The 22,961-nt window shown below is 28.8% G+C and overlaps 1 protein-coding gene and 1 non-coding gene across 4 annotated transcripts; both read right to left on the bottom strand.

Annotated features, from left to right (window-relative positions):
• Nucleotides 1–926: 926 nt before the first annotated feature.
• Nucleotides 927–998, bottom strand: TRNAT-UGU. The gene has a single exon. It is a non-coding gene; the product is annotated as a tRNA-Thr (tRNA).
• A 1,080-nt stretch (nucleotides 999–2,078) lies between these two features.
• On the bottom strand, nucleotides 2,079–16,366 carry LOC113860195 (prostaglandin reductase-3). Of its 3 annotated transcripts, XM_027492870.1 has the most exons (18): nucleotides 16,217–16,366; nucleotides 15,466–15,639; nucleotides 14,917–15,098; nucleotides 13,482–13,587; nucleotides 12,770–12,846; nucleotides 12,272–12,359; nucleotides 8,966–9,154; nucleotides 8,661–8,785; nucleotides 7,266–7,346; nucleotides 7,060–7,161; nucleotides 6,772–6,867; nucleotides 6,501–6,575; nucleotides 5,684–5,803; nucleotides 4,460–4,588; nucleotides 3,453–3,530; nucleotides 2,858–2,944; nucleotides 2,629–2,715; nucleotides 2,154–2,556 (listed from the first exon to the last, which is right to left on the bottom strand). In XM_027492870.1, the coding sequence occupies exons 1-18, from the start codon at nucleotides 16,269–16,271 to the stop codon at nucleotides 2,506–2,508; spliced, it is 1,902 nt and encodes a 633-aa protein (XP_027348671.1). In that variant the 5' UTR covers nucleotides 16,272–16,366; the 3' UTR covers nucleotides 2,154–2,505. The 3 variants fall into 3 exon arrangements, 2 of the variants coding, with proteins under 2 accessions (XP_027348671.1, XP_027348672.1); XR_003503692.1 differs by having other exon boundaries at nucleotides 2,079–2,556; nucleotides 3,453–4,588; nucleotides 8,661–8,787; nucleotides 8,968–9,154; XM_027492871.1 differs by lacking the exons at nucleotides 2,154–2,556; nucleotides 2,629–2,715; nucleotides 2,858–2,944 and having other exon boundaries at nucleotides 3,084–3,530; nucleotides 8,661–8,787; nucleotides 8,968–9,154.
• Nucleotides 16,367–22,961: the final 6,595 nt, after the last annotated feature.

Below are 22,961 nucleotides of genomic sequence, written 5' to 3'. Positions count from 1 at the left end.
ATAGGAGTTTCCTTACGTGTTTTTAGCGTAGTTATAATTCTCAGCAACTCAGTAAATAGCTTTTTACAAGCTCTAAGGTAGAGTAGTTCATGTGCGCGTGTAAATCACCTAAAATTATATATATCATTTTTTTTATTTTACTGTTTTTTCATTTCATTTATTAATAATAATAATAATAATAATAATAATTTTTGCTATTATAATGATAATATCTTTAAAAAATTATAGAATAACGTGTTAATATAATATCTTAAGAATTGATTAATTATAAAATATGTTTAACTAATTAAAATAACTTTTGAATTATTATCACTCAGATGCGTATAAAGTATTGGTGCAATCATATCTGTTGAAGATTTTTCAAAGGTATCACCTAATAATTTTATACTATTTGATGAGAAACATTGCAGCAACACAGTGGAATGCTTTAATAATAATTTAAATAAAAAATAGACTACTCAATGCTCTAAGTTAGATTAGTAATAAGGTCATGAGGATGGTCCCAGGGACAAAGAAAGTTGTGTTAACTTACACGCCACTTGTACTCAATACCTTCGCCTTCAAACGAAAGTTCCTTTGCTCTTTTATTTTTCATTTTTATTTGTTTTTTTTAATTACACATGTTGTTTCTTTTTTCACTCCTTTTTTTTATCCCTTATTGAATATGTATTGTGTAGAAGTGTACCCAATTAATGCAAAGGTGAAGGGAATATTGGGAAGATCCGCGGTTATGACTTTTTATAGCTTTTCATTTAATGTGTTTCAAAATAAAATCTCAATAAAGAAGGAATAGTTATAAATTATTAGTGAGTTAGGAAGTGTATATTATAGTATACAGAATACGAAAAGATTATATAGAAAGTTATTATAAAAGCATAAATATTGGATTAAATGAGAGAATCAATATTTAAAAACAATGTAGCTTTTGCCCCCATGCAGGATCGAACTACAGACCTTCAGTTTACAAGACTGACGCTCTACCACTGAGCTATAGGGGCTTTTTTGAGTTATTGAAATAATTTTAAAATACTAATTAAAAAACTACTTTGCATTTTACGTTTTTGTTTTCACCTTGAAATTTCTCCCATACAATTTGGAATACGTAAATTCTCAATATACCATACGCTAATAATAAAAATTTTAAACTGTTTCTACCTCACCTATATTGAGCTTGCATATATTTTTTTAAAATTAGATGAAAAATTTAATTTATATAATTAACATTATTTTTCACTTTTAATATTTTCAAAACAAATTTTATAATATAAAATTTATCACATTATCTCTAATTTCTCTCTTCTACTTTACTCTTAAATTTTCACGTCACAAATTTATCCTAAAAAAATAATAATAAAAAATTCAAACGCGTCTGTTTCAACTTTAAAAATATTAAATAAAAGAATGTTGAAGTCGTAAATAAACACTTAAAAATATTTTTTTTTAAAAAATATTTTTTTTCAACAGCAAACTGTGAATTATATCATTATTTAATTGACAAAAGTTAACATGAAGTCCAAAATTTTAAAAAAAAAATTAGTTAAACATTAAATAAAAAAAATTTAAGAGGTAGTAATTTAAAATAAACTCTATTTAAAAGTAGTTAAAACATTCATGATGTGAAAATTTAAAAATAAAGTGAAAGAAAAATATTAAGATGACATAACAAATTATGAATTATTGACTAAAATTAACGTATGGTATAGAATTGAAAAAAAAATAGTTAGACAGTAAAATAAAATAAAAATTAATATATAATAATTTAAAATAAGTCTTATTTAGAGATAATTAAAGCATAATAAAAATTATGTATCTTTTCAAGATTCATGTAAAAATTATAAAAATAAGATTTAAATAATTTCAAGTAATTATTCTGTTGGAGATACTCTCTTTGAGAGTTAAAATGAGATTTGCAACATTATGAGGTATGCCTTCAATCAAGCCACCAACCCTGGTCTATTATTATTATTTATTTTTCTAACATATGTAACAGATTAGCAGATATAATAATTTTTTATTAAAAATTATAGCATTTGCTATTACTTTAATAGTTTTACCATATATAACTTTTTTATCATTGCATAAGTTTAAAAAAATATTATTATTATTATTTGGCAACTTGTTTCCTGTCTTTGTAACAGACAAGTTTGTTGTATAGCCAAAGATCATGTTTCATAAAACACATACCTTGGGGCCAGGTTGAAGGCAAGTTTACACTTTAGAGCCAAGTTAGCAATCATTTGAACAACAGTTTCAACTTTTGAAGTAACAATGAAGCAAATAAAGGACATAGTGGCCAGTTTTCACCACTAGTCAAAATAGACAATTGTTTACTGGTCATTACCCATTTTAAACACTAAATCGTATAAGCATTGAGAATGTTACTGATGCAACCAATTTCAGAAGCATTCAACAACAATATCTGGATAAGAGCTGCAAGCTTAACCTCTCTTTTATTTTGAAAAGGATGGAATGTCGTTTGTGTGAGGTCATTTGACATGTCTTGACTCACAATTTGGCCACTGGATGAAGGAAGGTTGGGTCCACGGAGACAACAACCTAGAGAAACTACATCATTAGATTGTTACAGAATAGTCACAAAATCAAAACAGCATTGTATTTGTTCAATACCTTTCCAACACTTTTGCCTGAATGGAGATACTCAACAGCGTCTGCAACAGAATGCAGGCCTATAAATCTCTTTGGATCAAGAGCAACCTGTATGAAGAAACGAGAAAAGTAAAGGAACACATTTTAAAAGCATGGCAAGTGGTAAGTATAGCAACTAGCACATGTCAAATAAATATACTGTTATACAGATAATTTACTGATCTATAAATATGGGATGCATGTAAATTACCTTCAGCTTTCCCATTGAGTGAAGATTAAATAGCCTGTCAAGATGTTCTTGCCACATGTGACTATATTGCACTAGGAAAAAGCCAGCCTGAAAATTTGGAATTATGTGCGAACATAATAAGAAAAGAAAATTACAGAAAAATAAAATGGAACTTTGTACGGGAGATTGAAATTCTTGGAATAAAAGATGTTTCACTTGGGAACAATTAAACAAAAAAGTGGTTGATGAGTTGACTATATCACCTGTCCAAAATTAAAAATAGTTTTGGCCAGAAATTCATTAAACTATATAGGTTATATCAGAAATTTCCTCACTTTGTCTATGGTTTTTTCTCTATTGGTAATTACAGTAATCATATACTACTAATTAGCCAGCCAGTAGAAAGAGAGAAATTTAAATAACTCAATCAGTAACAAAAGCATAATCACATGTATAACTAATTACTTAAAAAGAGCAAGTATTTGTTCTTCCAACATTTCATCATGGCATCAATTTCCGACGCAGAAAACAATCCACTCCTGAATGAGATGGATATTCTTAGCTCCGTGAGTAATGGCTTCCTACTAATGCATAACTTCATCATATTGCTACATACCACAGTTTGGCTCTTCGCTAAGAGCTTCTCACATAGTCCAGGATAGTTTGATGGCGTCCAACCCTTATCTCCTTGATACTGGTATGAATAAAAACAACAAATATGAATCAATTATGTTCATTGACAATATATTTCTTTAAGAGGACAGAAACAGCTTACTGCAATTTATAATCCAGCACACTACTCTTCACACCGGGTAATAGCTTCATAGTACACTCTTATGATAAACTTAACAGATAAATGGAATAGAAAGTCTAACAATAAAAAAGGAAAGAAAGAAAATCTATATTGCAATAGTATAGCTAGCTAAAATCCAAATTTCAATCCAGATATCTGAGATGGGTCACAGAATTCCATGTTCCATATAACTTGTGGGTTTGATAGTGAATGATACTGTTAAGAAACTTAGGCTTAACTCACTCCTAAAAGCTAACTCATAAGAGGAGTACTGTCTTAGCTCTTGTAAGGAGTATTCTCTCTCTATTTCTAACCAATGTGGGACATCTCAATACACACTCCTCACATCTGTAGCGTGAAATTTGCAGTGGGCAGCCCAACCTCCCTCACGCTTAGAGCTGGACATCTGGTGTGTGAAACTTGTAGGGATGGATCCAACAGGATTGGACGTATGTGGACAACCGAATGTTCAACATGAATTGGCTCTAATACTATGTTAAGAAACTTAGGCCTAACTCACTCCCAAAGGCTCGCTTTTAAGAGGAGGACTGCCTTAACTCATATAAAAAGTATTCTGACTCTATTTCTAACTAATGTAGGACATCTCAACAAATACTACAATAACTAAAGTCTAATAATTTCCTCTGTACATACTTAAATGAGGATAAAATCCAAGGTATTACATGAATTTATACTCACTAAATGAGTTGGTACTATCGCTTCAATAGAAGGATAGTTGTGCAGTATACTATAGATGCAGTGAAACTTTCACAAGTGCTGAGGAGGACAAAAATAAGTAGCATGAGAAGATAAATTAAATAAAGAAAAACCTGAGAAATCATGCCAATAACAATGAGTCGTCCATGGACTGCCAAAGCATTCAAGCACAAGTTTAACATGTCACCACCGACAGACTCATAGATGATGTCAATCCCTTTTGGGAATTCTTTCCTTAAAACCTGCAAAATTAAGTAAAATATTCAACATGTTGATAGGAAGCAGTTTACATAATTTATTACAATAAAGACAAGAACCAGAACAGAATCAACAAAGATAAAGATGTCCATTTGCACTTAAATTGGAGCCCTGATTTGAACATTGATTATTCATTAAAGATTTAAGTCATGGTGTTGATTGGTCTTCGGCATGTAAAAGATCATTTTCTCCTTCACTGTTGTATCTTTGCAGCTATGAGTTTTGTTCTTTTGGCAATTATAACCAGTGAGGCTATGTCCAGTGAGTTTCACAGCTTTTGCCGGCAATGTAATAAGTTGATATTGAAAGCTTTGTCTGTTTGATGGCCCATATTTGTTAAAACAAAGTTGATGGTTATTCCACAAAGTTAAACTGCTCAACAAAGATGTGTCATTCCTTCCTGCACAATTTTAAGATGAATTTCTACTTTCCTTTCATTCAACAAAAGGTAAATATTTGTTTTCTGGAGTTCAAGAATTTTCTTTTCATATTTTAGGCTCAACTGGGTTGTTGTTCGTGTATGCCACTATCAGACATGGGTTTTGCATCCTTGATGCCTATTTCTATAGAACAGAAATTGAGGTGTACAGTGGACCAATATTCAGTAGTATCATTGACATATTCTGGAAACCAAGTCTCAAAATTCATTCAATAAAATAGATGAGATAATATAAATAACTCCCATTAAAAAAAAAAATTAGCATCATCTGTTAGAAGCTAAACAGCAACTTGTTGGATATTTCAATAAGCTAAATACATATAGGACCTGAAAACATGTGAATGTCATAATGTAATTGTGTTGATTTTAATGAATTTGTAATTTTAGGGTCTAACCATATACCTTAATATGCCAAAAATGTTGTAGATCATCACACACCGTAAAAACGAGAACTAGTAATAAGGAGTCAACAGCCAGAGAAGGAATTATTTACATAAAAGGACCCATTAACCATCTGAATGATTAAATAGGTTATAAGGATTTTTTGTTTACTTATCTATTTTGATAAAAAAAATAATAATAAAAGCAGCTATTATGGTTAACAGAACCCTAAAAAGAATCAGAGGACTTGAAAACATACCGTTTTTATATCTTCACTATGATAATCTATGACTCTGTCAACTCCCAGCTCTTTCAAAAGCTTGGCCTTTGCCGGACCTCCACAAGTTGCAACCACGGTATTTCCTGCTAATTTTGCTAGCTGTACAATAATCCAAATTACTAGGTCAAGCAAAGAAACTTCTATGCAGAAAAATTATGTACATTTTAGACTAGGAAATCTAGATTGAAACACCTGCCAACTAACTTATCAATTATAGATTTGACCAAACATTGTAATTTTATAGTTTTTTTTTTTCATCTGTTTCTTTTACCCAAAGTAACTTTGCTACTACAATCCACCTGTGATGTCAACTGTTTTAAGTCAAAAGATAGTCCATCTTGACTTTTTTTTTTTTTTTTGTGCTTTTCTTTTTTTCCTAGACATAGGACTTCAATCACCTCCTTTCCAAGCATTTAAGAAGATATGTCAAAAGACCCAGAAGAAATCTTTGTTTTGAATTAGTGGCCACTGGCCAGTTATCTTTGGTCTCGAGGAATCAAGGGTAACATATGTAACAGCTCTTTGTGTGACCTCAAGAACAAGTAATGTGTGCTAAAAAGAGAGAATGAAATAGTATCAATAATTAATGTCTACCAATATAAAAAGAAAGTGTGAAGAAAATACAGCAAATTATAATAAATCTGCTGAATTTTTTGAAAATAATTATGTTGGTTTGCCTAGGCTCTGCCTACTACAGAATATCGAGAAACATCCAATTTGTTAGCACAAATAATTCCTAGAAACATATACAAAAATGCATATTTTTGACAAAAGTGGGACAGGATTTATGATCTACCTGAACAGCAAATTGCCCAGTTCCTCCGGCAGCAGCAGTAACAAGGACCACTTTTCCTGATTCCATCTGTCCTGCCTTTTCAGTGTACAAAAGAAACACTGATCAGGACAAGCCAATCCAGTGGAAGATTAAATGAAACTAAATATAAGATTCACAGAAGGTAGTAAACAATAAAAGCTTGAAATACATTGATAAGTGAGATGACTAGAGTATAAAATAATAACGAATTAGGATACATCTGAAGCAAGGAGACAAATCTTAAATTAGCAACCTTTTCTAGAGAGATTGAGGCAGTTAATCCTGATGTAAGCATGGCAACAACTTCGGGATCTGGTCTAGGCACTGGAAGTGCATGTTTTGAAGGAATCTAACCAAAGTAACAAGACAGTGTCAATAACTTACATCATAATAAGTATAGCCTGATTCACCTCAGTATCATCATATCATCACATCAACTTGATAACCAAACTCACAGTTTTGTAAATAAGCGGAACATGGAAATTCAAATGATTATGTCATTAATATGAAAAATATTAACATTATATTAAGAACAGCCCACCATTGTGAATTCAGCATAGCCTCCAAAAGTCATGACTGCACAAGGCATGCCAATTTTCAAGTCAGTGACAGAATCCCCAACTGCTGCAATTATTCCTACGGCCTAAAATATATCATTAAAAAAATTGTACACGTGTAAGTATAGGTCTACTGAATCAAGTGGTAGACTTCAGATTAAGATATCTAAACACAAGGATATATCTATACCTCAAATCCAGCATCAAATGGAAGACGAGAAGCAGTATCATTGTTGTTGCCACCAAAATAGCGGCCTGAGCTAAAATTTACCTATAATTACTCATTCTTGTTAGAGTTATAGATTAGATATTAAATACATGTTCTAGATAAAGAGGACATAGCCCTTGAAAGACAGTGTGGGTGGGGAGAAGCTTTATATTGTACAAAAAGAAATAATATCACTTAATAGGGATACTTTGTATATTTCCAAGTTATTGAAGTCAAATATGTACACATTAAAATGAGACGACCTGATATCATGAGATTCCACATTTTATCCAGGATTACACCCACCTGACATGTGACATGATAGTTCAATAGTGTTCATTACACAGACACATACCATATATTTTTGTCCCCATTTCTCCTGTCATGCTTAACTCAAAAATCAAAACTATCAAAGCCTTTGATGAGAGAAGTTATCAACCTTTAGGTCCCTTAGACCAAACAATTCCGTGGGTCAAAGTCTCAGAGTTTGTCTATTTGGTTGATTAGTTGAGAACTGAACTCTGCCCTCTTTTGTCATAAAACCAACTTTTGAATAAACATGCTCTTGTAGGAAGTTATACAGGTGAAAAATATACGTGCACACAAAATCTGGCATGTCAGATTTTTACCATTTATTAACATTTTATCTATACATTCTATAAAAATAATATTATGGTCCCCAAATTGTACATGCTTTCTCAGCTAAAGTTTAACTTTATCAATTGAATCCGTACTAGTTCTAGAGGATTTCTAAATCCTTCCATGAACATCCAGTTCAGCATTCATAAAGTTTACACACACCATAAATGTGCATAGTAGGAGCAAACTAAGATGAACAAACAGATAAATCTCAACTAGGCAAACTAGTCTTTGAAGAATCAAATTGAAAACACTACTAGAAAATATTAAATTCTCTAGAAAGCCAAGGAATGGTAAGCCTAGGATCTTAAGTGTAAGGAGATGACAAAAATTTCTTATTATCTTTATGGGTCTTACTTCATAACTCATGCAACTTCTACTTATATAGAAATCTAAGTTAATTTCAACATAATCAAGAAATATAGCACACCTTATTTTAAGGAAGTAGTTCCAAATTAGCATAGCACCTTCATGTAGATATGCATAAAAGTCACAAGCATATTAGATTGTGTATATTTTATAATAAGCCATTTTATTTCTGACTTAAACTTACATTTGCTGACCTAATGCATAATTCTTATAATAAACAATAATTCAACAATGAAGGCTGTGTCATTTTGCCACAATTGAGGCTATTTGTCAGGAAGTTAGTGCTTTTGTGTCACAGAGAGAAAATTAAGAAAATAAAACTCAACAATATACAGACACAAATCCTCTCAGAAAAATATAGCAACTTACATCACTAGCATTCACACCAGCATAAATTATCTTAACAAGAACATGATTTGGTTTGACAGGTAATCTCAGTGGAGCTCTCACTATGCTGGTAGCATTCCGAAAGTTGTGAGTCAAGGTCTTAACAACTCTGCAAACAATAAGCAGCTAACTAAAACCACTAAATAACGCATCTTTAAATTAATAAAATTACGAGAAGAAATAGTCAATTTGAAGATATAAATGAACCCTTTCTAACACTATAGAAATATAAAAACAACTTCGAAAGGCATATATATGTTATAACAAGAGAGATAGTTCAAATACACACATTTTCTCAAAACTCTCAGGAAGTTTAATTGAAGGAGCTTGGAAATCGGATCTTTTCCTGAAACGAGAGGAACGTATCAAGAACTTTGCTTCTTCAGATGGGGTAGGCCAGTACTCCATACCCCGACGATTTGTAATCCATAGGCAATGGCCAGCTTTGCTTTCATCCATAATGAGCTCGAAAGCACCTTGAGAGGTTAAAATACTTTCATATCAAAATATATGTGCGCAATAGAAATATTGACGAATCATTATTATTGACTCGAGACATTCTCATAATGTGTATGAAATATCAAAAAAATGTTACAATTTTCAACCAACAAAGAAACTAGGATTTTAGGTAGACACAAAATATACAGCACTAAACCCTATTAATATTTGTACAAGATAAACCAGTCTTAAGAAATTAACCACAATACTCTAAAACTCAAAAATTTTAGATAAAATAATGATAATATCAGATTTCGTTTTAGATATTCTAACATTCTCCCTCAAGCTAAATCTTAGTAAGGAGGATGTCTGATGTCTCATTCAAAGAAAGGAGTATCAAGAATAGAGTGAGGAGATAAGGCCAAAGTGCGTAATAAAAGTCAACTAAGTATTCTCCTACAATGTGAGGATAAGAAAAGCTTACATGAGCTGTAAATTTTTTTTTTCTTTAAATTATACATTTAAGTCCTTGTAACTAACACTTGTCTAGGAAATAGTTTTTATACTTACAAAAGTTACGTTTTATTCCGGTCTTTTGTTTATATTTTGGTTCTCGACGTAACAGAATACTCGGGTAAGAATTAAAATATAAGTTTTCTTATGTGTAAGAACTAATTTATTAAAAAATGTTAACTAAAGAAATCAAATGTATATTAACTAGAAATAAAAAAAAAATTTAGTACACATATTTAGAAAAAATTTAAAATATACTAAATAAAAGAATTGTGAATTTAAAAAAAACTAAAAATTCATATATTTAAGTTAAAAAATTATTTATGATATATATATATATATATAACTTATTGATTCATTAAATACATCAATCAATTAAAAAATAATAATTATAATTAATAAAATATTAAGAATAATTCACATATGATGAAGATTTTTTATTATGATTGAAAAAAAAGATGAAATATACCGAAATATCTTTTTTATAAATAAAATATCCAATTAAGAGATAAAGTGTCATTACTAATAAGATTTTGAGTCAATATAATAAAATCTGTTAATTTATATTATAAGAGAAAAGTAACAAATTCATTCATATAATCAATTTGATCTTTTAAATTTCTAGCAACAACATAATTTCATATCTCAAATATAATACATATTTTATTTATGATATAAAAATTTTTATTTTTTAAAGATATTATAAAAATTGATATAACATATAAAATTATAAACTTAATTAAGTGTAGGTTGAAAAAAATGCTAGATATGCTTAAATATTTTTTTTATAAATAAAATATCTAATTGATAAATAAAGTATCATCAAAACTAACTAATGAGATTTTGAGTCAATATAATAAGAATTGTTTACTTGATAGAAAAGTTACAAAATCATTAATATAATAAATTTGATCTTCTAAAATTTTGAGTAACAGTATAATTCACATCTCAAATATAATAAATATTTTATTATGATACAAAAAAAATATTTTTTAAAGATATTATAGAAATTAATATGCCTTAGACAACCGATGTAGAACTTGTCGAAACTTTTTATATAAACTACATATAACAATATTGTGTTAAGCTTATGTTGTTAGCATTAGACAAAGTTATTAGAAGAAACATTTTGATTAACTAGACTATGATAATTTTATTTTTGACTAAAGTCAATGGCGTTGTGTGACACTATAACCCATGTAGCAAACTTCATCATCTAGTAAGATAAAACTTGGTTGTTGTCATAAATGTTTGGTCTCTAGAAAAATTGCACATTTTAGACTTAGTCCTTATTTTGTGAAGATATAATCTTCACTTTTTCACGATCTATTATTTTAATTCTTTCAGCTAATGTGGTCTAACTGAAAGCTAATACTTGATAGTATACCATGTTAACTTAAAAGATTAAAAATAATAATTTGTAAAAAAGTAAAGATTATATCTTAAGAAAAAATTTATAGAGAATAAATCCAAAATGTACATTCTGTAGAAACCAAACACTTAATTAAGCAAAAAAATATATTATATATAAATTGATATAGTTACATATTATAAAATTATAATAAAAATGTTAACGTTGATATTTTATTTATAAAGGTAGGATGAAAAGTAAAATATAAAATTAAGTGAAAAATCTTTATTAGTCAAGAATTAAATGTTACGAAGATAAGATTAAATTATAAAACATATTATTTTCAACTAAATTTAGTGTACTGTATTTTTTTAAAATTATAATTGATTAAAATATATATTTAATTTCTATATTAGACATGTTTACGAATTAGTCTTTATAGTTGAAAAGAACTTAAGTTTTAATCCTTATACTTAAAAAAATTAACCTTTTAGTCTCTTAACAAATATTTTGATCCGTTCCATAATTAACACCTTTATAAGGGTAGAGACTAAAACGTAACAAAAATTTGTACAGGAACTATAAATGTAACATTTTTAAGTATAGGAATTAATTCATAGACATGCATCAACTGCAGAAACTAAATGTATAGTCTAACATTTTTTAAAACTCGCCCCATAAGCTCTTTCAAACACCTCCTTAGGCAATGGTAGGCAATAGACTTCATTTGGGACTAGAAGGAGAAACAAACTACAACTCGGAACTAGTCACCATCCGAAATGATAGTTGGTAGGAAGAGAAATCATCAATGAATTGTTAGTAGGTCCTTAAGTTGCATCAATGCCTAAGTTTCAATGCACCACCAACTCCATTTACCAATTTAGCTCTTTCTTGCATGTGAAAACCCACAGATTCTTCTCTCCAATGCTCACCTCACTGTGACCAATAATATACAATCATTTTGATTTAAGATTAAAAAATATGTCATCCTTTTTCTCTCTCTCCTCTCAAACACACCCTAAGACACTAAAATGATATTGTGAAATACTTTCTAAATATCTTTAATAGAAATGACGCACTTAAACACGTTATATTATCTTAGGAGATGTTCATGCAATGCAATAAGGGGTCATGGAAAGCTAATCTACCATACCTCTGAAACTTCTTGCAATATTTACCATATAAAGCAAACCTCTACAAATTTGTGAATTAGTAAAATAAAAAGTACAGGCACACATACCCACCATCTTTTTGCCAAGCCAAATGAGAAAACAAAGATGTATATAGTTACCTTTAACCACCATTTCCATAGGTACAAAGCCCCCTACCAACTTGATGAAATTGGATTCCATCATTAAGCCCATGTCAGTTTCAACAAACTGCAGAAAGCTTTCAGCGTTATAGTAAATTGTAGCAAAGCATTACAAGAAATTTCTCCTTTGAAAACCAAAACAGATTTAACACAAGTTGGTCCAAGTGGCAACACGTTTGGTTGCAACCAGGTCTTGGGTTCAAGACTCCTGAAAGGTAAAAACAAGCGCTGGGAAAGCTTCACCCCCTAATTAAGTCCATCTAACTCAACTCAAATTAGTTGGGTCCAAAGTGGCTTTTAAATACCAGAATCTCGATCCAAAAAATGGAAACACATTAATGATTTAACAAAAGAAAACTTATAGTGGAAGGAAATTTTTAAAAAAAAAATCAAGTCAATCTCAACAAAGTATTTATATTTCTACATTAAGATTAATAATATAAACAAGAATATTCATTCTTCAAATATAAATCTTACCTCAGGGCAAAGCACGTTGACTCGAATTCCTTGACGTTTGTATAGACGAAGTGCTCTAGAAAACATAACGACACCACCTGCAGAAGTATAGTAACATTTTAGGAAGCAATATAGTAACATAATTTAAATAAATGCTAGAGATGGAGATATAAAACCCATTATTTAACTCTCACTGAAAAGCTAAAATTATTGGTTTTATCTTTATTTGTCCTTGGATGCAACTTTTCCGTTAAAAGCTATCTTTATTATAAGTTTTTAAAATATTAGTCAGTTCACAACGAAGGCATGCGAATATGAGTAACTCTTTTTTCTTTCTGTATTTTTGGGATGCACAAGAAATTTTAATAGGAAAAAAAAAGGAGGTGCAGCTCAGAGGATCATAAGATAATCACATAATTTTGATGATAGCAAACCCCATTCTCACAATTAAATTTTGAATAATGCCAGAAATAAAAAGAAATAATGGAAAATCACAATAAATAGACAATGTACATAAAAACTTGTGTAGAATTATGATGTCATAAAAACAGAATTCTGTAAGCCAGCTCCATGAATAGCAGTTAAATTTAGGACAAGTCCAATGGTCATCCACGCAAATGCTCAGGTTAATAGCTTCACTTAAGTTGAATTGTTGTGAGACAAGTTTATTTTTCTAAATTCCACAGAAAATTTTCAAGGAATATACCCTAATCAAAGGTGGTTAATGACAAACCTTTAGAGCCACTGTAGATTGGATCAGCAACCATTGGATAAAGACCAGAAGCAGAACCCATGTTGATAATCACACCAGGCCTTTTGGCAGCTTCCATGGTTTTAATCTATTAAAGTGAAGATAATGCATGTCAACAACAATCAATGGTTTTAACCCCTTTTGCTTCCTTTGAACAGCAAAACATGAACTTATAAACAGAACAACATTGGTTGCATTTTACTTGTTTATATTGATGATATTGTTATTACAAGTAGTGATAGTGAAGGAATCACCAAGCTAAAAACATTTCTTCAAACCAAGTTTCAAACTAAGGGACTGAACATCCTAAAATACTTCCTAAGCATTGAAGTTATGAAGTCAAAGAAATAGATCTTTCACAGAATAAGTGTGTCTTGGATTTGTTGACTGAAACTAACTTAAAACAGGCTAAACCATGTGAGACACCCATGGAGCCAAGAGTGAAACTAACAGCAAATGGAATCCCATTTTCTAATCTATAGAAATTCAAAGGATTGGTTGAGAAGCTGAACTATTTAACTATATCTAAGTCCGATATTGTTTGTTTAGTAAGTGTTGTAAGTCAATTTATGTTCTCTCTGATTGACACTCATTGAGAAGCACTTATTCATATTGCTAAGTACTTGAAAAAGGCTCCAAGAAAGCATTTGCAATTGGAGGCATTTTCTGATGCTGACTGGGCAGGATTTCCCACAAATTGCAAATCTACTATAGGATATGTGTTCTTGGGAGGTAATTTGACTTTCTAGAAAAGCAAGAAGCAAAATATGGTGGCCATATTAAGTGAAAAAGACAAAGCAAATCTTAAAAGCTAGTTAAGAAAATCTTGGAAGAGATGAAATTTGGCAACACTAGTTTTATGAAACTTTGTTGTGACAACCAAGTTGCTATTTACATTACATCGAATCAAATTTTTCATGAAAAGATGAAGCATATTGAAGTGGATTGTCACTTCATTCAAGATAAGGTTTAGAAGAATCTTCTATCTATCCCCCATGTTAGAACAATTGATCAACTAGTAGATGTGTTTACATATGCATTGAATGAAATATGTAGTGATTTTATTTGTAACAAGTAGAGTATGATTAATATCTATACTTCAGCTTGAGGGGGAGTGTTATGAGTAGTCATAAATGAACATGGTCCATTAGGGTTTTCTATGTACATCTTTATTTGTCTATAAATAAATAAATAATATATATATATATATATATATATATATATATAATATTCTAGTTCACTCACTCTCTCTATGTATATGTATGCCCTCTCTCTATCTTGATCTCCTTACAATGCAAAAAGAAATTTTAATATTTATCACTAAGAATGTGAATGGTGAACTAACTTTCTTTTAGCAGCATCAAGTAAATATTTAATTAAAGGATATCAGAAAAATCAGGTCATAGATTAAGATTACCGCAAGGCGAGTGCTATCTATAACGGAAGTCAAATTCACATTAACAGTGTGTCTCCATGAATGAGTGCCATCCGTTTGATCCTTATGCAATGGTATAGGATTACCAATCCCAGCACTGTTAATACAAATGTCTAGTCCTCCATATGTCAAAAAGTGCTTCTCAAATGCAGCAGCTAGATCTCCTGTTGATGGCTCTGAATTAATATGTCTGTGTACACTTCTAAGGGCAATCAAAACAAAAAGTGCATTTAACAATTTATGACATTTATATGCATATATTATGTTACTTCATGATAATTGGAACACAAGGAAGACAAGATTCATTGTACATATTACGAAACATAATCATTTGCTTTCTACCATGTGAATATCTATAAATAACTATACTCCGCCACACCAAATGAAAACACTATATTTGCATCAAATAAAAACAAAGGAAAGTTTGATAAGGAGCTTAAATAGACCCCAAAAGCAAGCAATTCCAAATAAACAACTTCCAGCAAGGGGAAGTCTGCTGTATATCTTGCTAATAGACAATAGCCCTCTTACTTGCATTAGTCACATCGCATTTCACAAACATGGCAGATGGAAATTCCAACTTAGAATGAAACTTGGTGTTAATTTTCTGAACAAGGCTCGCAACTTGTCTTCCCCTTTCTTCAGCAAAATCAACAATTGTAATAAATACACCCTTCTCTGCAAGGGCCAGGGCAAGACCTTTGCCTGTATAAAAACCAGAAACATAGAATCAGATTACACGCTTTAACTGCATAAGTAAATCATGCTTGTGCATCACGTGATATAAACTAATCTGCACCAAGCAGATTTTTCTTGCTCTCAAACACAAAAGCGGGTAACTAAATTAACCAAAGAATAGAAGATGAAGTCACAAGTTATCATTCTTTAACTAATCTGTAACCAAAGCCTTAGTACTAATTCTTTCATACGAATAGGATTGAGTCGTTCAATTACTAATAGTTGTTTGAACACCTTTACAATTAGTTCCTATGTCTTAGCTTCCGAATTAGACTACGGATTCTTTTTAAAACGGCACAAAAGAACAAAGTGCTTCCGCGTTTCATTCAAAAGACCGAGTTAAAATCAATAATTCAGTATTGCTCTAGTGTTGAATCCAGAGTGGCTAAAATCTCCACATCGAGGTTTGATTAATCAGTTCTTCAAGTCAACTGAAGCTTGTTTGGAATATTTGAATGAGGAAAACGCGATGATTGAAAGGTCAAAGCGGAGAGTATGATAGATATGATTATGAATGGCGTGCAGGTAAACAAACAGGGATTACCGATTCCAGAGGCACCACCCGTAATGAGTGCTGACAAACCAGGTTTGATCTCCATTATCGTTCTTCTTCTAATGTGCTGCTGTTGTGACCCAAAACGATGAGATTTATGACAAGAGTGAGACAAGATGGTTGTAACTCGTCATATCCAAAATCCAGGGTCCACTCCTATTGGAATTTATAGGGAACGAGGATGGTTAGAAAACTCTCTTTTTAATCGTAGGCGGAGGGATTATTAAAAGCTACAAAAGCAAAAAAGAAATTGAGAGCCAGATTCATATTTATTTTATAATTTTTAATAAATTTTTATTAATATGATATTTGAACGAATATGTAAAGGAATATATTCTCGATTTTCTAATTTTTTTGGTGTGAAATATGTTAACATATACAGTTTTTTAGAAATTAAATCTATGAAATAAATACCAATAAAAATTAATCGTATATCATAAATTTATAATGTGTTTAAAATTTTTTTAACGTTTATTTAAAGACATACAGTAAAAATATTCATATCACAAGATTTAATGTACCGACAATATTTAACATTATAATTTATAATAAAATTTATTATTTATTAATTTTTCAACATATATTATTGGGCACACATTGGAAAATTTGATTATAAATGATCTAATTAGTAAATTATATTAAATAAATTAATATATTAACTTATGAAACAGGTAAGTATCTCATTAACACTGATTTCACAATAAATAAGTATAAAAAAATTAATGTATCTAAAAATGAATCTTTATTTTTCATAATTTTAGAAAAATGATAGTATTCAATATAAGACTTTTCCTAGGTTTGGGAGTATCTATTACTTTTTTATATATTTATCCTTCGTTGTTGAAACTTTTTAATTTATTATAATTAGCCAATTTTTTAGTGACTGTCCAAGAATGCACTGTGAAAATTTAAAGAGTTCATTAAATGGTATAAGATTTTATTGCCTTCGCACGTGTAATGAATCTATTTAGCAAGAGGTCGTGTGTTAAAACCTTATCATGTGCAAATTTTTTTCAAATTAGTCATAATCATGGGCCATAAACAAGAATTACTCTTGAATTCTTTAACCTCGGAAAGACCACATGTTCTCTAACGTTGGGCCAAAAATAAAACACACAATTAAAAATTAATAAATATTAAATTTTATAAATTTTATCATAAATTATAAAATTTAATATTATTAATGTGTTGAGTTGAATAATATTATGTAATTTTTAATAAAATTTTTATTATATATCATTAGACTCGCATTTGATAAAATTAAAAATTACTACAAGAATATAATGTTTGACTTTAATTAAGAGTGAATTTAGAACATTGTAATTATTTAAAAAAAAATCAATGTATAAACTATTTTTAGTAATTTTTATTAATATGTGCGATTTAATTTAAAAGTTTTTGTAATTTATGAAAAATAATAAGATTACTCATTGTTTAAGAGCCTAACAACACAAAAAAAGGAGAATTACAATCATCAAAAGTGATTAATTGAACATAAATTTGTATCTAAAATTATGAAATAATTAGTTTATTATATTAATTAATCTATTAATTTATGTTTATGTTAGGCTAATTTTCTTATGCATAGTAACAAACACACAAGACTATATTAGGAAGCAAAGATTAGAGAAATGGAAATAAAAATAAATCAATTATGTTAAATAATGAAATTAGCATGCCTAGTACTATTAATCCAAAATCTCTATAAATGACATGTTTAAGTTTAACACGCTTCTATGTTAATGTACATATTGTAAAAGTTGCACTCTTTGTTCAGCTATAAAGATTTTTTCATTCTCTTTTGTTCGAGTCATGTGTAACTAAATGTTTCTCACTATAGGACTAAGCTGGATACTTGAGATGTAACATTTGTGAATCTCAGATTAAATTTATGATATTGATATTAGATGTTTAATCAAAATTATTTCTTTGTTTTTATATAACTATTGATAAGGTCATTTAAGGGTTAATCACAATTATCAATTGATAGACAATCATGCCTTTAATAGGTTGACAAATCTAAGAGATAATTAGGTATTAAGGTATCAATTTTTTTACTAATCTATCAATTAATTAATTAAATGTAATAGATATAATGAGTCTTAATGCTATTATTTTGTGTTAATTTATATGATCATTAGAGTAGTATTCAAATAAAAATATTATCACTTTTCTATGATCATTAAGTAGTTATTAATATTAATTAGTGATTGATGATCAAGTCAATATAATGGAGTAAAATTGAATTGGGTTATATTTAAGTAGTCACAAGAGGAAATTGAAGCTCATGGCATTATTCAATACTTTCTAATTTGTAGTGCATGTTTTTTATTTATTCATTAAAACCATTAATAATAACATCTTAAAATCTCTTGATATTTAATTTATTTAATATTCATTAAATTTTAGTACTGGGTGATTGTAAATATAATCTTTATAGAAACGATACTAGAAGAATTAAAAACACTTCATATAATTACAATTGATAAATATATTTTCTTAATAGTTTAAAGCTTTTTGAAAATTATCAACCTTAATAGTGATACAATAATGTTTCAATGCATAATAACTACATATCAAAGCATGCTTAGTCAAAATAAGTAAATAACAAAACAAACAAGCAAACCATTTAATCATGGTCATCTTTATTACCATAATCAAACCATTCATTTCAAGCAAATTTTTTTTTACCTACACCCTTTCATTGTCCTTTTTTTTTTTTTTTTTTGCTTTATCTTGATTCAAGGTTTTGTTGATGAAACAATAAAACTCCTTAATAAATAAGGAAAGACATTAAAAAATATTAATGGAGGTATTTGTACCATAGATTGGAGTTAACTACGATGGTTTTGATAAATTAAAAAAATTAAAAAAATTAAAAAAAATAATTAAAAAAAAAACTAGTGAGTTGATGGAGAAGGAAAGGCAAATATGGTGATCAAAGGAGAAATTATGTTAAAAAAATAAAGGAAGAAAAAAGAAAAAAATTCATAAAAGAAGGAGAAAAATTCATTTATAATGGATAAAAGACTATGAGAAAAGGAGATAATCCCTATAAAAATAAGGGGAGGGGTGAGAACTCTAAATAAGAAAGTAAAGTGATAACCAATGTTTAAATATTATATTTCTTATGTCGTGAGATATTTGCTTCAAAAGATAATTTTAAAATAATTTTAATCAACTACATGTGTATATATATTTTAATAAAAATTTCAAAATAACATATTATATTTAAAATATAAATTAATAATTACATTTTTACATTATTTATTTTATTAGTTTTTCTTTCATTTTTGAAATTAATAAATAAACTATTTAATTTTTATTTACTGATAAAGGGGGAACAATGAAATTCTAGCTATATTGTCAAATTGTAAATTTGTAATGTATGTATATGGCCTCTTGTTAAGGGAGGAAAATGGGGTCAGGACCTAAAATAAGGAGTGGGGACGAGGAAGATACTGAAAAGGATAATTGTTTCTCCAACCATTATGCTTCAACCATGATTTGAGAAGTTCGTGCAATACACTCCTAAAGAAAGAAGAAATATTCAAAAAATAATAGAATTGCAATATAAACTTTTGTAGCCTCCTCACCGAAATTTCTGGCTAAAGTTCATACTTAATTGCCCAAGATACTACAACAACTTATGATTGCAATGACATAAGAACCCTAGCCAAAATTTTGGTAAAAGTAAAAACACTGTATATCTAAGTACTTACTAATTTCTAATGACATCTCCAAGGGGATGATCCTACTATCTTTTGATATCAATATTGAACGAAATATCCAAGATGCAATAGTATATGCTGAAGCACACTTAAAGAAGGTTAGAGCAACTGTTCTTTGGAAACCAAATTCATATATGTTCCGGAACTTGATATTCACGGGTGTTGCATATTGGAAATTAAGAGCTTGTTTGATTTGTTTTTAAAAATAATTTGTATTATATTTTATTTTTGTAAAAAAATATATTTTTATCAAAAGTAACCAGATCAACCTTATTAATATGATAATTTTCCCGCTGCTTGATAAAACAAGGGGGTATTTTACGTTTTTTAACTCATGTAATAATTATTATTAATTACAACAATTAATTTAGTTTAAAATTTTTAAATTAATTTGTCCAAATAAAAGAAATGTTAAAGTTAATTCTTATTTATTTATTTTTTCTTCTTTTAGGATAATACATATGTTTTACATTTTTGCTCTGTTATCATATGTTTTTACATTTAACAGAGCTAAAAACCCTTAATAGTATTTATTTGTTGTTAGGAAAATTATTAATCATATAATAAACTGAATTTTTAAATAAAGTTATCATTATTAAAATAATTAAGTAATAAAAAGAGATTTATACATTTATTTAATTATTCAAGGGATACATCAATAAATAAAATTTCCTTTTCAAAATAATATTATCCTATTTTTTAATAAATTACTTTTACCTGACCAATCCATACAATAACTCCCGCATGGACAACTCGGAAAAGACACAAGAAGAGAATGTACCAAACACGATTGATCACTTAAACAAAATAGCAGGCAAATGGACCGAATGAATTAAATGACAAAACTTAAATTTTTTTAAGTATTATTAGTGTTGTTTATTAATTATTATATTTTTATTTAATAAAATTTATATTTTAAGTTTAAATAATACTAATAATATTTAAATAATGGCAAAGTTTTTTTTTTTCTTCTGACTTAAATATAAAATTCAATTTTTTTTGTTCTATTATTACACATATTTTACAACCCCATAAATCTTAATAAAAAACTAAGACAAGCAGATTTAAATTATTACTAGGAGCTTTTAACTCTCCCTAAAATGGTATCGAAATTTTGTATTTATTTGAATTATTTACTTGAGTTTGTTTTTATGTCTTGAATTATTTGTTAGGCACGGCCACCTGCTTTGTATCGTTCGGTGCTTGCTTCGGTGCCTTCTCAATTTAATGAACTAGTGTATTGACCGTGTGATCCGCGAGGGTATAAACTATAGAAGTATAAATATTTAATTATTTATTAAAATATAAATTAATTATAAACTGATAATATAGTTTACGATAAAAGAGAAATAATTATATATAAAAACATAATACAGTTGAAAAGAAAAATAACATTTACTTAAATAAACATAAATTATTTTAATATGTAAAAATGTATACATTTGATATTAAATCTATTAATTTTAATGATTTATTTGATGGAATAATAAATTTTATTTTAATATTTCAAATATTGATCAATCATATAACAAAAGAAAAAATGGATCGAAACAATATATAAGAAGTTGAATACTTTATTGGTATATATACCATTTTATTCAATAATTTTATAAAAATATATTATTTTTTTAATAATTATTATAGCTCAATTAATTTTTTTTTGTCTAGACTACGACTAAAATGACCATGTTTGAGTAAGATAATTAAGACTAATTATGGCAATAAAGTTCATATTCCAAATATTTAACAGAGTTGCGTACATTAGAATTTAAACTCGAAATTACATGTTGAATTGAAATAACTATAGTTGATATATTTGTTCAGTGGTATAACTCAATTGATTTAAAAAGAGTGCTAAAAACATATTTTTTTAACACACTTATAATTATTAGTTAAACAAAAACTATAAAAATATAAAAAATAATTAATAAATTAGGAGTAAGAAATGACGTAATTCACATAATTTTTGTATCTTTTAATATTTTTTAACCAATAATTTAGAATATGTTTGAATTATATTTATTAAAATTTTAAATATGTGTCTAATTCAAGAGTGAGCAAGAGAGTGGACTATGAGCTTGAATGATCTGCTTGTTTAAAATGCTTTAAAAAATTTAGTCATAATCATTTTATTTAAATTAAATACCATGTTTGGCCTCTAAATTTGTATGCATCTGTAATTTTGTCTTTAAATTTTAAAAAATATTATGTTAGTTTCTAACATTGTCATCATTTATATTAATATTTATCATTAAATGATATTAAAAAGAGCTAATAGAATGATAAATTGACACGTTAAATAACATAATAGATGACAGAATGACATTGTTTTGCAAGCTGTGAAGGTTCGCATTGGGAATGTGGTTGTTCTTGAGATGGAGAGTGAGGAGGTGAGTCAAATGGTTAAGTGAACAAGGAATTTTCACGAAGAAATTGTTGTGAGATAAATCGAGACGGGTACAAGTGAAAAAGCAACGTGATGTCCATCGAGAACACTAAAGAAGTTGTTATATGACAAATTAAGACGGGTACAAGCAAAAAATGATGTGACGATCACCAAAAACTCACTGAAAAAATTGTTGAGAGAACAAAGGAGAAATTTCAAAGCAGCGAAGTTGGAGAGGCTGGGAACAGGACCAAAAAAGTGGTTCCCTTGAAGCTCAAAACCCGTAACTCAGTGAAAGAAGTTAAGGGGTGAATGGAGCCTTGGATGTGTCTCAAGCAGTTTTGAAGGCCTAAAGAGCTTTAGAATCAAGGTTTGTGGAACCTTAAACTAGAGGAACTAAATGAAAAAACATAATGTGAGCAATGGGGTGAGAGAACAGTCTCCATCATCAATTTTGTCCTTAAGTGAGTATGTGTTATGCCTAAGTAAGGATGTGCAAATACTTGTGTTTACGGTAAAAATTGTAAATAGTAAATAAATAAATTCAAGAGCAACTTAGAACTGAGTTTTAGGTTATCTTTAGATTCTTTTAAGTGTTTTTAACGTAACAATTCAGATT

Source organism: Abrus precatorius, unplaced genomic scaffold (genome assembly GCF_003935025.1).
Source record: "Abrus precatorius isolate BTA unplaced genomic scaffold, Abrus_2018 Scaffold2, whole genome shotgun sequence".
In the NCBI taxonomy this organism is placed as follows: Eukaryota; Viridiplantae; Streptophyta; class Magnoliopsida; order Fabales; family Fabaceae; genus Abrus; species Abrus precatorius.
This window is presented reverse-complemented; position numbering and strand designations above follow the sequence as displayed.

Excerpts from the sequence above, each read along its gene's own strand:
- LOC113860195 (XM_027492870.1), bottom strand. The coding sequence starts at position 16,271 with ATGGAGATCAAACCTGGTTTGTCAGCACTCATTACGGGTGGTGCCTCT. Across the intron at positions 6,868-7,059 it reads GCTATGCTGAATTCACAATG|ATTCCTTCAAAACATGCACT; the intron begins GTGGGCTGTTCT and ends TACTTTGGTTAG. Across the intron at positions 2,557-2,628 it reads CAGGCAAAAGTGTTGGAAAG|GTTGTTGTCTCCGTGGACCC; the intron begins GTATTGAACAAA and ends TAGTTTCTCTAG.